Here is an 18,923-nt window from a genome sequence, read left to right on the forward strand (position 1 = left end):
CACGGCATCCTCTGCCCGATACTCCGCGTTCCGTAGTCCCAGTTATCAAACTTTGAGACGAGGATCACGTCGGTCTGGTTGTTCCTCTTGTGGGTGAAGGAATAGTCAAGAGGAACTTCCCACACCCCACCCCAGCGTCCTGGGGCCTCGGCCTCAAGTCGGTACTGTTTTACAAAGCAACAACAAACACATAGTTTAATACAGAAATATTTGAAAATGTAGCATAAAATATGCAATGTGTATATTTTTTTATTAATTGAACTCTTTTGTACATGTAACAATGGAGCTAGGGCCTAAATAAAAAGGACATTTTTGAAATTTCAATACTCATTTTTCACATTACCTGGACTACATTCGTGGATGCGCCTGAAATTTTGATTCGGTCAGCTTTCCCAAGAATTGAGTAGTCTGCGTCTGTTGTAGGCGTTCCTTCATTATATGACAGGACGTTTCCTTTATCCCAGCCTGCCATCGACTTGCTCGTCACGATCAGGGTCCATCCCCCACCGTCACGGGACATGTCACAGTACACCGGTGTAGCCTGTCCATCGACATCGATCATGTAGATACCATCCGTTGCTAACTCCCCACTGTTCTTCATTTGGTGGTATTTATTGTTGCAGGATGATGGCAATTCTGCAAAGACAACAAGAAAACGGAATTTCAAGGAACATTGGATAGTTGAACTCATCACCCAACACTCAATCATTCAAAGCGATAATCAGTAGCCTATAAAATAATACTAATAAGCATGTAATGGATAACACTTACGTGTGCATGTCATGCCATCTCCATGATAACCAGGAGGGCAGTCCCCACAAGCATGACCAGCGTTGGTACTTTGACACTGGACTCCTGGGAAACATGGGTTCAAAGAACATTCATCGAAAGTGGCACAATATTCCCCGATAAAACCAACAGGACAGTTGCAGATGAACGAGTTTACCAGATCTATACATGTGCCGTTGTTTTGACAAGGAGAGGACTGGCACTCATTCGTGTTTATGTCACAACGTGGTCCCGTAAAGCCAGGCTGGCACAGACAGTCGTAGTGCCCCTCCCCTATAGGCATGCCGGGAGAAGGCACACACACTCCGTTATTGTTGCACGGGCATGGGATGGTTGAGAAGGTAAACGCTTGCACGTCTTGGGCTCCACATTGGTCTGTAAGGATGATATCCATGGCAAAGGTATCTGGACCATGTGAGATCCAGGTTAGGAAACCGTCTGGGCTGAGCGATAGACCATGCGGAAGATTTTGGCTGGCCGAGAATGACATTGGACGACCCTCTGGGTCATGTCCGGCAATCATTACGGTAAAGGAGTCAGATTGCACCTTAGTGATGTTGCCTGATGAAAGGATTGACGGAGGCTGATTCACTGCATGGAAAAAATAAAGTATAGGTTACATCGGTGAAGGTTAGACATCCAGGTAATGACATACGCCAAAACACAGTTACTCAAGCAACGTTCCAAAATCATATCGAGTTTCTAGAGTAAGAGTTTTTTGGCGGATAGTATAGGTTGTTACGAGTGATTAAAAACTGCCTTTGCACAGGCGGTATTGCAAAACATAAGCGTAATACACCAGTTTCTTCTTTCGCATCTGTATACAAACAAGTACGAAATATAATACGGGGTATTCCATATCGCCTGAGGTTCTGGCCCGACCGCGGGTCGGATCGCCAAAGGGCGGAAGGGAGCTCCGACCCACTGAAGGGCTGGAACCGTTGGTGATGTGAATTACACCTTGTTGTATTCTATCTATGTTATATCCACCTAAGAAAACAAAACACACTTATCAATGCGAAAAGAGACAAAATTTGGTGTTGTAAATCTAAGAATGCAACGAAATCAATTTCAATGTCCGAATCGGGTATTTAAATTTTCGAAAGCAGCTCACGCGGATAGGTCGAAACGGGTTCAACTTTTTTTCTATGGAAGCCCGGGCAGTACTGTAAAGTACGGCCCGACAGAACAGCGTTAATGAAGGTTATCATGACCCGGGCAGGATGTATATAGAATACTACACGCTCGGTTGGGTTAAGGCAGCCTATGGCATACTATGAGTAGTATTTCATACATATGCCTGTAACTTTTGATAGGTTGGTCGCACCACAACTAAACTTCACACAGTTCTAGTAGTACTTGAAACACATTGAATAAAGGTTATTTTGTTTTTAATACTTCTGGATTTTTGGGTTAGAAATCAACATTTTGGTTTAAAAAAGAGTTTACTTCATGGCTTTACGCGCAAGCGGTAACAACACCTTTCATCATGATATTTTACAAGTAGAAAGCCAACCCCCTATTTATTATTTTTGTCCGAGGCTATTTTGTGTTAAATGACAGTTACATTGTTTTTTTGGGCCAAAAACGACAGAAACAGCTATTTTTCTGTCATTTTTCGTAAAAAAATCGCCACAGTTAAAAAATATCGACTTATATGTAAAATAGCCTCGGACAATTTTGATAAAAAAAGTGATAATACGTAAACATGGATTACTCTAAAGATCAATTATGCTGTTTTCAGCTGCGCGTAAAGTCGTTTATGTCATAGTCCGTGAATAAAATGCGTAACAGCGCGGGTTTACAGGGGAAACATACAAATGACCGCGAGTGACCCCGAATTCGAACACGCGTTCTATTCGAATGACGTCATATCGAACATGGTGGAACATGATTCGGGTTCGAAACATGTTTGTGGCAATCGTGCAGACACACGCCGGAACTCAAACATGAATAGGCCGCCTTAACCCAACCGAGCGGTGCATTCCGTATCACCCGAGGGCTGGGATCAAGCCAGGGTAATGCAGAATGCACCGTGTTGCATATTATACCCACCCGAGAAAACAGACACAGTTGGCAGATTTAAAATGCGAAATGTGCAAAATTTTTGTTAATCTAAACAAAAAGTGTAACGGTGCCAATTCTAACATTCGAATTCGGTGTTCAACTCGGAGCACCCGAAACTAGTTTGCATTATTCTATGGAAAATTCGGAAGACCTGTGTGATAAAACACACACACACACACACACCCATATATTGACAATCTCTCTAAATCAAGGTTGACTGAGATTTGACGTCTATATTATAACCTCACCTTCCCTTCTACTCCATTCGGATGTATTTGTACTTGACAAGCACTGTTGACACCAATCGTCTGGGTTTGAGTCTTGGTCTTGAAAGCAGTAGCCTCTAATAAGGCAAGACCCATCCTGTAAAAAATATGATATATGTTATTTGAGGTAACCTTTTCTAACTCCGTGCAGCAACTACGATTGTTTACAGTTACTTGGGATGTTTATTTGGACCCAAATGACAAACAGCCATTAAATTAACATGAAAACAAATAAAAAAATACGATTAAAAATTGTGGGAAATTTGATTATGTGATTTGATATATACAGAATATGGCATCACATATTCGTCGCAATTTTCCAATGATGCAGTAGAATAAGTTTTAATCGATATTTTCATTTTTGTCAGTATATTTCTAAGAGGACCGTGCTACTGTAGAAATCTTCAGGAAAGCAAAACGACACTAGTATTTGCAATCTTTGAGTGTAATTTTTTAACGTTGATATACGAGAACCATATGTGATGGCATTTCGGTATGCTTTTATATTTTGGCGTTTATCTTTTTTGAGGAATTTCGGGTTTTCGTGTCCCTTAATTTCACCCGATCTTCTGTTGCTGCCACTTAGTCATTCTATCTGCCAATCATCAACCACCCACATGATGTCAACGTGTTCCCAATTACACCTCATTCTGAGTGTTTGACAGGCGTTTGATCACTATATCTCCAAACCACGTACCTACTCCATCGGCACAAACAGTAATTTAATCCCATGCACCAAAACAATACGTATATATATACTTCCCTACCAGAAAATAATGGCTAACCTTCAGAGAGCAAGCGCTATCCTCTACACAGTTCTGGCAAACCGAATCATAGATGATCAGCAAGAGTTCGTCGCTGAAGTACACACCCTCGTTGCTAATAGAGATATACAGCCCATAAGATGGAGTGCCGTCACCAGGTAAGTGGTACCTGTTTGGTTGAACCTTGGGTGGTGGTAGGTAGCAGGCAATTTCTGTGAAGCTTTCGAAGGAAGCAGATGTCTGGAAGCTTATTCCGCTTTTTGTCCATTGGCCATTTTGAAACTACGGTGAACAGAGAAACTAAGTTAGAGTACTTATAAGATGTTTAACCCTCAACAGTACACCTTCCCGGACTGATTAATCTGTACACCTGGGGTCCGCGCGGACCCCAAGACAGTTTTTTGCTAATTTTTAGAAATTATCAACATGCTACCAGCTCAATTGTTTTGCAAACTCATGTGGGAACCTCTGTGTCCACATTACATGCAAAAATCATACATTTTGAACTTTTTCTATTTTTTGGTGAAGAAAAGAAGAAATACCCGATTTTTAAACCCATTTCAGACTGAAGGGGCTTTTTAGGCCCAACTTTGATCTCAGATAGCGGCTAAACGGCTTGCGCTAGAAGTATCAAATTTGGAGACCTTTCCTAAAATGTCTCTGGAAAAAAGTTTATATTAGTTTAATACTAGTAAGTTGATGTTTTTTTGTGTTGCCATGGCAACGGGTTTCTAGCAGGCAGTTTTTTTTGAAAATAGAAGTAATTTTGATTTAAACATAAAATTTTTAAGAGTTTTATATTAAATTACACTTCTTTTCCAACATGAATAACATCTTACATAATCAAATATGTTAAATCATTTAATATGCATAGAATATGCTAATTTGATGACGTCATTGGTCAAAATCCAATATGGCGAACTATATTATTAGCTCTGACGTCATATAACGTCATAATTACACCAAAGTTATTAAAATTTAATTCTATTACAACACCATTCTCTGAAAACTTGGTAGACATACGATGAGTGCATAAAAACATATAAAAACGGAAATAAGGTAATGTATAAGAACGCCGGTGTATCCATTATGATTGAAAGCCGGCTGGGGTCCGCGCGGACCCCAAAAGAAAATCAGATATAATTTTTTTTATAAAAGGTAGAAACGGATTTTTCTGCACTGTATTGAGAGACAACTTTGTGAGTGACAATTACCTAAAATTTCAGAAAAAAAATCTTTAGAAACAAAAAAGATATTACAGAATATATAGTGCTGGGGTCCACGCGGACCCCAGGTGTACTGTTTAGGGTTAACACCTAATCTCAAAATTCTATATCGTGTTCCACATTTATTTTTTAACAAAATTTTAAAAAGGCAAAATTATATTAACATTTACACTCCGTTTTTACCTTTTAACTTATATCACCGTGTCTTAGTATATTTCCCAGATGTAAAGAGTACTTTTCATTAATGTGCCGGGCATTTATGTGTCAGACACATGGTTTTGTCAATAACAAAGTTTAAAAAATAAAGGTTAATACTACTACGAATCATTCATCTAAACTAGTGTTCGTACCGAGGCTTCAGCTACTCGACATGTCAAGTTCTCAGACTTGAGTAGGTTTTTGCCGAAAACGTTGACCTTTTCACACGGCCTCTGGCGAATGTCGCAAAGACCGCCTCTCTTGAGATCCCACACCACGGGCGCAGTATCAGCAACGACTCCACAATCTTTGCCGATCCAGCCATCGTTACAGATGCATTCGCCATCAGCGCAAATGCCTTTAAAACTGCATTGGTTTAGACACAACTTTTGAACAAAGGCTTGCGGTGGAGTCAATGTCCCGTTCTCGTTCTCTTCAAACATGCTGACATTTGCCAAGACGGCGCTACTGCACTGCTGTTCCATGGTGTTCAAGGCAGAAGATGCCCAATCCGGGTCACCAGTCAGCTGTAAAACATAATATTTGTTCACTGCATGAAGGAAATGCATTATTTGCCTGATATGCTCCCGTTGCGTTGATCCAGATACTGATCGACAGCAAAACAATATGTAGCAGTTGTACAGCTGTTTTAAATATCAAGACCGTTGATTCCTGTAATTTTTCAAGATCTCCAAAAAGGCGCATAGTGATAATGTCAAATATGCTGCTCTTTGGATAATGGTAGCATAGAAAGTTGTTCTATGCTATTATTAAAATGTATCAAAAGTTCTTTGGTGACTCAGGTTTACGCAGACAAATAGTATAATTATATTCAATATTTTATAATCAATATTAATGCAGTTACCATGTTTTAATGTTTTTTTATTAAATTTGTATTAGTTCGAATTGTCAACAACTGAATTACATTCTTGTCTTAAATATGGCCACAGTTACGTACCTTGATGTCTTCCACGCATTGTGATAGGGTACTGAAGATATCCACGTTTCCTTGTTCAGCACAAAACGCTGACATGCTGGAGTTCTGCAATGCTTGCTTGCAGTAGTTCTCTGCGAACTGCTGGGCGCTTGGCGAAGGCCAATCTGGGATTACTGCCACGAAATTGGGGAAGTCAAAATTATAGTTAGTATCATGATCATCCTCGTCATGGTAGCCTGTGTCCCTCATTCTTCTCATTCGATTATTGAGTCTGTCTATGATGGACTCTCCTAGAAGTGTTTCAATGCCCCTCTTTTTGGCACGTTTGCCTCCACCGCAATGAACCTCTCCATATACATCTGAAGGATCAGATGTACTCCGACAGTCACAGTAAATCGATGTGTCAGTATCAACTGGTGCAGGGCGTCTTTCCCAGAAAGATTCTCCGGGATTTATCCTACAGCAGGCAAGAGTAAATTGTTGTGGGTAAGATTGAATTCTAGAATTTGCATGGTATAGTTACGATCAATTCTAAAAATGCAAAGATGTGATTAGAATACCGCACATAGTCATTTTTATTTTTTATATATTCTAAAAAAAATCATCAAGATAAATTGTTTAATAAATGATTTTATTTTTTTTAAATAAGTCATGATCTAGGACTCTATGACTTTTCGGAGTCAGCAAGTTCCGATTCAGAATGCAAAGTATATGAATAATATGGTATAGTATACACGTATACATATATCATCATTTTGAATTATCATTGTATGGAATACTACGTTTTATGTAGTCTTTTTTTGTCTTCTCAAGTTCACTTATTATCAATTGAGTCTAAAAGCATGGCTTCATAGCGTGGCTATATGACTAACTGACTCGTACCTCCAAGACTCGAAGAATGGGTCTGGGTAGTTATCACTACCGGTATGAAAGGTGCCGTCGGGTTTCTCAAAGTCGTTGGTCTCATCTCCGTCAAAGTTCCCACATATCCCATAGGAATGGCGGTAATCATCACCAGGTACTTCGATTCTGATGTTCATGTGCCTTGTGTACACATTGACTGTTACTATTGATCCAGATGGGAAATACATCTACGAAAAACAGAGACACACACAGCTGATTCAGTACAATACATTATAATCAGATATTATCAATTTCAAATGTGTACGTCAGTCATTTGGGACTGCGTTAATAATTGGTATTAGAGGCATTTGCATGTCATACCCAATATGGTATATGGATGTCTTAAAATGGTAGAATCCATTTGCCTAACATAACAAGAAAAGGATCATCAGAAAAAGAAACACCGTGGAAAGCAATTTTATAAAATAGAAAGGCCTATATTTTCTCGGTAGCAAATACAATATATTTCAGTCACAACCCTTCCCATAATATGAACTGTTTCAAACTCACACATGTGCAAAACTACTCAGTAGAGTTAAGACCATTTCACGACCCCCCAGCAATTTGGGCGCCGGCCGCCTTAGCAACACATAGATACAACCTTTGACCCTGAATTTTCCAGATTTCTCCTATTGTTTGATAATTGCCCTGACCCTGCCCAGTGTGAAAACATTGCAAGAGGGGTGCCGGTGGACAGGTAAAGTGATACCTGGCCTCTGTGGAGTGTGAAATGTTTGGCTGTCTGGGAACAGTGCTGGATGTGTATTATAATTGACAAAGGATTCCATATGTCTAGTGTTTCTGATTTGTGTGATTCCCAGAGGTCAACATTACACACTGGTCGATTGCTCTGTCAAATGTGACATTTTCATTGCAAATAGCCTGACAAGGCATAAAACCTATAACATTCAGAGACTTTAGTAAAGGAGAACCTGAGTATATTTATCATAAACACCAGGGGTACTGTTGATAATCAAAAGTCTGATACCCCTCCATGTTTTGTTTGTTTTGATGAGCAATTTTCATTACAGGACTTAGGAGAGTACTCTTATACTAGTGTTCCGACTAGTGGTTTGACATAGGTAAAACCTTGCACACATTTTCTTTCGAATTTTGGTAAGTTCTATATAACCCTTTTGCGTCGGAACAACAGACGATAAACTGGATAGTGAGTGCGCAGTGTAATCAACTTGTTAAAAAGCTTACGCCAACCAAATTATAGTTATACTTTTGATGTTATTGACTTGTTCCTTGTGTTGTTGTAGAGTATGTTGGATCAAGAAATGGATTTTTGATAAAGTAGTCTTTTTCTAGTGTTACAATGTACTAGTACTTGGAACCCTGAAACAATGGTTGTTTATTGCTGACAAACCAAGCCAAGCTGACTGTCTGGCACTAGCAGGTAAAGGTGTGAACAAGCCGTGAACTGCCTATTGTTCCCCTCGGGTAGTCTGGTCCCCAACAAGGAACATGCTATGTCAACAAGTTAATTGGCTGTATTGTCCACTTATCCCAACAAAGTGATCAGATTTCAGTTCATAAGAAGCCAGAAGTTCAATTTTTGTGATCCTATTTTAGCCCTAAAAGCGCATCAACAAACAACATTCTTTTGAGTTACTGAACACATGTATAGAAAGTAGACAAGTTGTTCTAAAACAGTGTGTCGGGCCCAGAGTGCACTACATTTCCATGACTTTGCTGACCCTGTATGAATATTGTAAACATGTGATTTTTGCCAAAAATCTGAACATATTAGATAATATCTCTTTTGTAATAATAATGATACACCTGGGATCGATGGGATGTTATAGGGTTTTTACTGACGAATACATACATACCATATTTGTTTGAAAAAAAGTTTGTCTAGGGGTCCCGCCGGGCACTTGAAGTTTATAAATTTAGATGTGCTTATGATATCAATATTATAATATTAGCAAGTTATTCACAAAATTTATGTAAGCAGAGAGTTTGCCTTTGACCTTGTGCTTTAGTAGTTGTCGGAAATGTCAGAAAATAACCACCAAATAAGTGTACATTACACTTGAAAGTTGGGCTGTCAGTTAATGAGGCAGGGAGGCTCAGGGAGGGGGACAATGGTCTTAACTCTATTGAGTAGAACATTCTAAAACATGTAACTTCTGTTAGGGAGGCCAAAGTGAAAAGTTAAAAGTTCTGTAGAAAGCAAATTTTTGCAAAGTCATCCAAGTTGGAGCCTTCTCAACCTGACACCAATATTAAAAAAAAATGAATGTTCTCACTAGTCAAACAAAGAAAAATGTTAAAAGCTTAAAGCGGAAGCGATCTAGAAGCTGGAGAAGGAGAATTAAAAAAGCAATATTTCAGCCATACACATGGTATAACTGAAATGCAATTAACTGCTTATGGTGCAGTACTATATAAACACGTGTAATGGCTTAGAGATATGTTTAAGAGTGAAAGAATGTTGCTAAATACGATACGACTCAAGACAACAAGATGCGATCTGGAGACGGGAGCTTTATTCAGGACATTTCAAGAAACACAATAGCGGAAAAGGCCGCAGAACACAGTGTTAATGTGCCACCCCCGTCTATGACGCGGATATAGAAAGGCTACTCACTTATGTGAGAGGTAGTCATGAGTAAACTGCGCTGTGTGGTATAGACACGTATCGGCTTGTACACCGTATGATTTAGATTTTGAAGATTTTCCTGCTCGTGTATAAATGCGCGGCATTACGCAACCACGTTCCAGGGTGAGCCGGCTGCATTCCGTTGACCCCAGCAGAGGGCCAAATCAAAGTGGTCGTCATGATGTTTAAAAACCATAACTTTTTGTTTGGTTTTAACTTATTTTGTAGAATATACCGTATACTTTAAAATATTACTTGGCCGTGGTTCTCTAGTGCACCGTACTATAATTCTACCGCGTCGAAGTGAGTCACCTCGGGGTTCTTAACTATAGGAATCCCCTTATGTCCCCGTCACATTGTCAACGAGCTTCGGCCGTATTTGTCAATCGCCGAAAGATCGGCCGATTTTGAGATCGACCGACGATACGCGTATTTTTGGCTTGAAAATCGTCGCGGTCACATTGTGCGAGGCTCGGGCGATCGCTTGGCAATACATCTATGATAATGAAGTCCCTATGACATGGCACGCAGAAGAAGCAAGGCCGTGTATCCACCAAAAATGAATAGTTTAACCAATTTTTATGTTTGACCTGTCGTTATATTTTTTAAGCAAAGTAATGGAGCGGACTGGCAGAATAAAATAGAAATGCAAACAGGAATGCTGTGAAGGATCCAACTCAAATACTACCACAAAAGCCACAAATTTACATTACCGTCTGGTTAACACAACGACCACCATTTTAACCAGACAGGAGTCGGCCGAAGCTCGCTCGACACACGGGCGTAAGTCGCCCGGGTTACGGTCGACGATCTATCGATGCTCGCACGATCTATAGACCATTCAACCAAAACGTACAACAAGACATAATTATTATTATATGAAAATCTTTTTATACACGGATAACTGAACAAAGCTAATAAGATATATTGTTCTAAAACTTTGCCTGTATACTTCTGTCTAAAATAGTATGAATCTTCCGGTAAACAAGTCATTCAATGTCAACAAAGTAGCCAGAGGTAAAAAGACCCATGCAATATAAACTTTAACTAGTAAGTAATATCTATCACATGACGTTTTTTGGGGGGGGCACCCTAAGAAAAAAGTCAACCTCATTCCAGGATGAACAAGTGTAAACGTCAATTTATTATACAATCTTCTGAAATAAGGCCACACACCTCCTAAAGGGACAAGAGTAAAAAATTTCATGTGCGTTCAATCAGTTGAGGTCCAAATCTAGGCATTTGGCCTTATATACTTAAAACCTCGTCATCTTTTTAAAGTGGTTTCTTTATTAACGCATGTTGATTTAACAAAAGGACAAAAAGGACGATTTTGTCTATTTTTATCCTTTCTCGTAAACATAACTTTAACAATCAATGGGACGTTGCTCCTGCAAACTTTACACAGTATACTGTCAATGCAATCTCAAATAAATTTCACAGGTGCTGAATAAATAATAACTTCACAGGAGCTCGGCCGAGGCTCGTAGAACCTTCGTCCGACACTGGCACGAAGCTCGCTCGAAGCACGCACGATTTAAAAAAAACTTTACGCAAGTCGGGCGAGGTACGGAAGAGGGTCGCCCGAATATTTCGCGAAGCTCGCGCGAGGGTCGACCGTATTCAGCGACCGTCGCCCGATTTTAATAGACAAAATACGGCCGAGACTCGTGGGATGTACGTCCAAATATCGGTCGACTCTCGGCCGCACAGGGGCGAGCTACAGACGAGCTACGCGCGAGCTGGAAACGAGCTCTGCGACTTCAAAAATCGCCGGCGACTAGTCGCTGATGTTAAGAACACGTTTCGCGTGTCAGCGAGCTTCGGCCGACTCCAAAAAATCGTCGGCGATCCCGAAAATTCGCGCGATGCTCGACGGAACATCGGGCGTACTACGGCCGTAAATGTCGTTTAGAGGTCGCCGACTAGTCGGCCGATCGATTTACGCGCAATGTGACGGGGGTATTAGGGAGACGCTATTGAAGAAGGCACTGTGCATGCGTGGACTCGACGGAAGATGTCGACACGTGATGAGGCACGAATACTGTCTCCTTTAGGAAATTCCTTGGGGAAATTTGTCGACTTGCACGTGGTTACGATCACGACCACCCTTCCGCATGTACTCTTTGTCTACGTCGCGTAAGTACGGGCATGTGCTAAGGAAATGGTCGAATACCTCCCGTCTGGCTCCTTTTTTGGGTTCTTGCTTCTTTCATCGTCGGGTAAGTTCTTGTTTGTTCCGGTTGTTGCATTCAAAATAATGATTTGGAATAAAACAAAGTGGGATACACCTGCATTCAAAAAACGCGCTCTATTTCCAAACATGATTTGGTTTTTACACGAAGACGCATTCCAAAACGTGATCCATTCCAAATCATGACGTGTCGTACTTCTGAGGGCGTGGCTAAATGATACGTGTCTGGACATGTTATGTAACGTTTCCATTATGGCTACAGTCTGAGACTTGTCAAGTTTAATAAAGAAATGGGAGTGTCAAAATGTTCCACTAGTGTTTTAGAATACCTCTCACTTATCAAAATATTAACAAACATTTTCCCCTCAGTTTCAAATTTGTAGTTTTTAGATATTAGGCATATATTTGTATAAGCATTCCCCATGCTGTCTGCCTATGTAAATTTTGACCTTCTAAACCTCCTCAGTGTTAATCACGGCACGCCTGTCAAGTAAACGTGGACACCCGCACATTAGCCTGGTTACCAAACCTATTATAGCTCCCGAGTGAGAGGATGTAGGACTCGGGAGCTATAATAGGTTTGGTAACCAGGCTACCCGCACATAGGATCGGCACTGCACGGCTGAAACATGGTAAGTTCACACGCAACTGCGGCGACCAGCCCTGTCACACTCTAAAAGTTCTTCATGTTTAAACAAAGCAGCAACAGCTCCACACAAACTGTTGTTGTCGAAACGCTTTTCCGAGCCCACATGTCTGAAGCACATTTTGGAATATTCCATTTTGTGACTTAGTCTGAAACATGTTTTGAAATATTCGAAAACGGACTTTTAGTATGGATAACAGCTAGTAATTTTGCAGCACGGGCAGAACTAGGGAGGTACCCCATTCATTTGGAGGCCTCCCTGAACGCTATTAAGTATTTTATTCGACTCCACAAGAACGTACCAGCTGACTCCCTTCAAGCAGACGCCCTCCTATGTCAAATAGACCTAGAAGCTTCAGGTACTAAATGCTGGGCGTCTGGTGTACGTAGAGCTCTAGAGGAATGTGGTTATGCTTTCGTCTGGCAAAATCCTCAATCAATTTTTTCGAACACGTCCCCTACCATTTCATCAATTTTCCAGCGATTAAAAGACATCTATTTTCAAACATTCCTATCCGAAATCCACAATGATAGCAAAGCTGTGAATGCAAAGAACAAACTACGTCTATACAGATTATTAAAACTTTCCTACAACGAAGAAAAATATCTCAACTTAGCGAACATACGTCACAGGTCCTCCATTACAAAACTAAGAATCAGTTGTCACAAATTACGAATCGAATCAGGAAGACATAACCGCACTCCTCTAGAACAAAGAACCTGTCAATTCTGTAGTTTAGGCCGAATAGAAGATGAAATACATTTCACCATAGATTGCCCCTTGTATAGTAGAGATAGACTCATATTTTTTAACCATGTATTAAGTATATTTCCCCACTTTAGTTATTTGACTAGTAAAGAGAAATTTGTATTCCTTTTAACTTTTGATAAACCTACTCTAAGTAATCTCACGGCCGCATATATCCATACAATCACTACTAAGCGAGATGAAGCCGAAAAGAATAGAAATTAGACATTCATTTACACTCTTATATGTTAAACTTCATATATTTGTAATGTATATGTTTATGTTCATGTTCTGTACTCATGTGACCTGTACTTAGTTCTGTAGAACACAAATGTACAATAAAGGTCTTCATTCATTAATCACCACTCCTGTCAATCATTCGTGATTAACAGCGTGATTGGTCACGTTTTGAAACATTCTCAGGCTGTGGTTATGTGAAGTCATCCAAGGCGCTTTACATGTGGTTTACCCCGAAGCCGGTTTCAAGTGGCTCCATCTGAACGCTCCAAATCACATTGAAAGCGCCTCGATCCCAAGCCACCAAATCCACTACCAAACCAAGGTGGTTTCGAATCGGTTTCCCCGCATCGCGATTTGCGTCTGAACGCAATGTGATTTCAATGTGACTTCGCCTGGTCATGGATTACGGGGTGATTATTCTTTATTTATATGAAATACCAAATTTTACGGGTCAGCAACTTAAGAGTAGTAATGGTCCAATATTGTGTCCGTTCTAGGGCGAGCTTCACCGCCTCTGGCGGGACCACGTCGGCATTCGGCCGAGATACGCTGGGAGGGGGGCATCAGCAAGCAGGTCGTTGACCTCTGACAATAATGACACGCTACCTAGTGTGTTTTCATCAAAGAACAATGAATGTAGTTTCGGAGAATCGTGATCGGGCACGTTTTTTAAAGGAGTGTATGGCACGAATCGCGGTTTGGGTGACTTCACATAAACACGGCCTAAATCGAAGTCCAGCTGCACCATGATGCGTGGACCAGCTGCGTGTGGAATGCCTGTTGCATTCCAAAACCGTGGTCCATTCCAAAACACGATTTGAAATGACATGTTTTGGAATGCAACAGGTGTCACCGCACGACCTCTAGTAGGGTCATGACCTTTGGGGTCAACTCAACCTGATATCAATATAATGTTAACTCAACATAGCAATATATTGACGAAATACTTACAACATAGTCCGTCGCACTGGATCCGTCGGTCATCGTTACCTGTGTCCCATCCGCTATGTCTTCTGGTGGGTCTTTCAAGCTGATATAATCCAGCGTATGGCCATGGTTGCCATGGCAAAGGTCGATTATGATAATGTCATTGTCTTCTCGCACGGCTACTCCACAATTGCAAGTTACTTGTCCGTTACCGCAGGGCCAGAGCCGTGTCTGTACCTAAAAAAAAACGACAACGACAATGAAATTCAATATATAAACAAAAATTGGCATGTATGAATGATCTCACATAGCTAAGACTCTTTTAATGCCATTCTATCGAAAATATGAAATTGTGGTTCTGAAATGGATACTTTTTTTCAAGAAAACATTTTCTACATTAGAAATAAGACAGGAATTTTGCTTTTTTTCAACATACTTGAAAATAGAGGTGTTTTTCGTGTGTATGTAATGTCTGTTTTTGGGTATGTTTGATCAGCATAAGGTCTGAGGGTTTGTAAAGATATATGATGTATTTATTTGTAGTTTCTTGGAGACAAAAGGCGATATTTTGTATCCTGGCGGCTGCGCAAAACGTCATTTTTGTGCCTTTAGTCCATGTTATGCTATTTTTATTTATTTTTATTTGCTTCAGGGGAATTTAAGGAGTGAAGGAAGAAAAACCAATAAACCCCGTTTAGAACAAATATACTAATATTCCAGAGGTCATTTTAAAATGATTATTGTGACACGAGCCCTTACTTCAAATTCCCTTTCCGTCATGGTGGTCATAATGTAGGTACCGACATCATACCGGTGGTAGGTGCTGGGTGGACACAAGAACAATAGCAATGACAAGGGTATCATATCCAGGTTAGTGTTGTATTTTCTATATCTGTTTCCATATTTCTGTTTCACTTTGCCTTGATAATTCCTAGAACTATCGTAGGGAGGTCACTGCCAGCAGGTACAAATGATAGCTTTAGATAATGCTTACAATTAGCAAACATGTGCAAAAACTAGGCGTAGTAAGTCTCCTGGTGCAATATGAGCAGCTGGCATTCTATTCAATGCAAGACAACCTCACTTTTTACTTACCTTTTTCGGTCGAATCCTTGATAGTGGGGATCGCCAGAGGCTACACAAAATCCTGTACTCTTGTCTATCGTTCGAATCTAAAGACAACAGTAACATATGATAAGGACGCTCTACACAATACGGTATTTTAAACCACTAAAAAGCATATGATCGAACGTGGTCCCTTTTGACGTTGTAGAGCTTTTCATACTTTCTTTTCTATTGTGTATACTTTAAACTGGCACCAGCTTTTTTTATAATTATTAAATCCTGTCCAACAATTGTTTGCCCATTTACATCAATGGAACTTTCTACATAATCAGCATTAAGCACAAATCCACTACCAAACCAGAGGAGAGTATGGCGGAAAGGAAATAAAAACTAGAAAGGCTAAAATTTTATAGGAAGCAAATGAAGCATATTTTAGCCCATCTTTCTTCTTATAAAAAGGTTTGTTTTAATGTAAAACATGTGCAAAATGTAAAACATTCCAAAAATAACTTCCGTCCATTAATAAGTGATTTATTGCCAAGTCACCAAAGGCTGAAAAAATTCATCGCAATTTAACCCCACCACAAAAGATTGCCCCTTCCCCAGTTTAGTCTTCCATTTGTAGATTTTTGTATATCACACGTGTCTTAGATTGAATTTAGAAAAAAAAATTTTAGAAAACGAAGTCTTTATCTAATCACCCCTTTAAAACTTTTTAAGAAGACTATAATGGACTTACATGTGTTCCCATGTACGCATATGATTGCAGTGATTTAAACACATAACAATTACAGTGCAAAACTTTTTCAGAGCACCCCAACAATCGCAGAGAACATGCTCGGTGAGCGTTCCTACACAGAAACTTGATCCCGGAGGTGGATCGAATACCGGTCGAGCAGCGGCTGGATCCAGTCGGCAAGTCTTCTGTGTGGGAATGCTCTCCGGATCAAACCGGCTTGGTTATTAGACTTGGTGACATCATACTACCGTGTTCACGTGGTCAACACATGGACAGTACATGTGGAGATTTCTCAACCAATTTACGCTTGCCTTTTCATATTGCCGTTTCAGTTTAGCTCAATGCACTCACTACTTCCAGTACACCAATAGATAAAGACAATAAAGAGTCGTTATGTTTAATCCCTAACCATTAATGAGGGTCACAGTGGCTTTTGTAAAACTTGAGCTTATCCAGATTGGACCGGCTTGAGAGGGAACACAAGCACGGGACCAAGCCAGATCACGATACGACATGATACGGTACGGTAAAAGCATCATAGACCCTTTCCCTACTAGGATAAAATTGTCCTGATCGAGCAGAATTGCTTTGTTTGATCCAGCTTCGAACAATATCGAAGCTAATCCACTCGGCTTGATCAAGATAACCTTATCCTAGTGGGAATCGCGGCCTATGTGGCACCAGGTGCAGGTGTTATGAGTCAGATAATACTATTATTTTAAAAGCTAATTAGCAAGAAGAGTCACACCTGTAAATTACCAAATGAATCTTGGTCTCCTTACCAAAATTGGCATATCAAAATAACCAAATCCACACTACTATAATATGCACTACTATATAAATCAGCCTTAAATTCAACATTTCAAAATTAAAGGGGTTTATTAATACAATTAAAAAATACCTGCCCACTGAACCTCCATACCAAATTCTAGACCATTTGTCCCAAAAATGAAAACGTTGAATCCATTTAATGAAATAACAGAAAAAGGAACAAGAGTAAAAGCAATACATTTCAGTCTATACATGACTGAAATGTAAATTTAAAAGATTAAACGCATGAGATATTTTCAGCTAGTAGAAACAGGTGTAACCAATATGAGGTCAATCAGGCTTTAACCCTAAACAGTACACCTGGGGTCCGCGCGGACCCCAGCACTATATATTCTGTAGTATCTTTTTTGTTTCTAAAGATTTTTTTCTGAAATTTTAGGTAATTGTCACCCACAAAGTTGTCTCTCAATACAGTACAGAAAACTCCGTTTCTACCATTTATAAAAAAAAACTATATCTGATTTTCTTTTGGGGTCCGCGCGGACCCCAGCCGGCTTTCGATCATAATGGATACACTGGCGTTCTTATACATTACCTTATTTCCGTTTTTATATGTTTTTATGCACTCATCTTATGTCTACCAAGTTTTCAGAGAATGGTGTAGTAATAGAATTAAATTTTAATAACTTTGGTGTAATTATGACGTCATATGACGTCAGAGCTAATAATATAGTCCGCCATATTGAATTTTGACCAATGACGTCATCAAATTAGCATATTCTATGCATATTAAATGATTTAACTTATATTTAATTATGTAAGATGTTATTAATGTTGGAAAAGAAGTGTAATTTAATATAAAACTCAGAAAATTTTTATGTTTAAACCAAAATTACTTCTATTTTGAAAAATAGAAACCCGTTGCCATGGCAACACAAAAAAACATCAACTTACTAGTATCAAACTAATATGAACTTTTTTCCAGAGACATTTTAGGAAAGGTCTACAAATTTGATACTTCTAGCGCAAGCCGTTTAGCCGCTATCTGAGATCAAAGTTGGGCCTCAAAAGCCCCTTCAGTCTGAAATGGGTTTAAAAATCGGGTATTTCTTCTTGTCTTCTTTTCTTCACCAAAAAATAGAAAAACTTCAAAATGTATGATATTTGTTTGTAATGTGGACACAAAGGTTCCCACATCAGTTTGCAAAACAATTGAGCTGGTAGCATGTTGATAATTTCTAAAAATTAGCAAAAAACTGCTCTGGGGTTCGCGCGGACCCCAGGTGTACAGATTAATCAGTCCGGGAAGGTGTACTGTTGAGGGTTAAAGGAGTACTAATCTCTAGAAGGGGGTGCTATATTCTAACAGGCATTAATTTTAGGAAGTGAAAAATGCATATCACTTTACAGTATACAATTAAATGCCCATTTTGCGCGCAAGTCTTAAAACGCATCGAATCCATGATAACCTCTCCAAATACCCTCAAAACTATCCCAGAATACATCACGCTACCCCATTGGTGTCTATATTTTAAACAAAAAGTTACGTTAAAGACTTTATTTCGGGGGCGATAAGAAAAATTCCTACCGTTTTGTGTTCTTTGGTATGTTACCAATAATTGACCTTCTTGATGTCCTTATCGCCCCTCATTTATGCCGAAAATATTGACGATGAAAAAAACGGCGTAATCTAGTTATCTTTTCCATAAGTGGCGTAATCTAATTATCTTTTCAATTAACACTTACATGCGAATAAGTTGAGAAAATCAAAACACGCAAGATGAAACTGGCGCTCACTGCATTAGATATCCTGATATAATAGTGTTCAAACC

At 39.6% G+C, this 18,923-nt stretch overlaps 1 protein-coding gene across 1 annotated transcript; it reads right to left on the minus strand.

Moving 5' to 3' along the window:
* Positions 1-334: 334 nt before the first annotated feature.
* Positions 335-6,496, minus strand: LOC109466328 (von Willebrand factor D and EGF domain-containing protein-like). The gene is made up of 6 exons (XM_019764045.1): positions 6,269-6,496; positions 5,463-5,837; positions 3,908-4,168; positions 3,105-3,219; positions 772-1,380; positions 335-636 (listed from the first exon to the last, which is right to left on the minus strand). Exons 1-6 carry the CDS (start codon positions 6,494-6,496, stop codon positions 335-337), a joined length of 1,890 nt encoding a protein of 629 aa, XP_019619604.1.
* Positions 6,497-18,923: the final 12,427 nt, after the last annotated feature.

This window comes from Branchiostoma belcheri, unplaced genomic scaffold, assembly GCF_001625305.1.
Source record: "Branchiostoma belcheri isolate BF01 breed outbred unplaced genomic scaffold, Haploidv18h27 scaffold163, whole genome shotgun sequence".
In the NCBI taxonomy this organism is placed as follows: domain Eukaryota; kingdom Metazoa; phylum Chordata; class Leptocardii; order Amphioxiformes; family Branchiostomatidae; genus Branchiostoma; species Branchiostoma belcheri.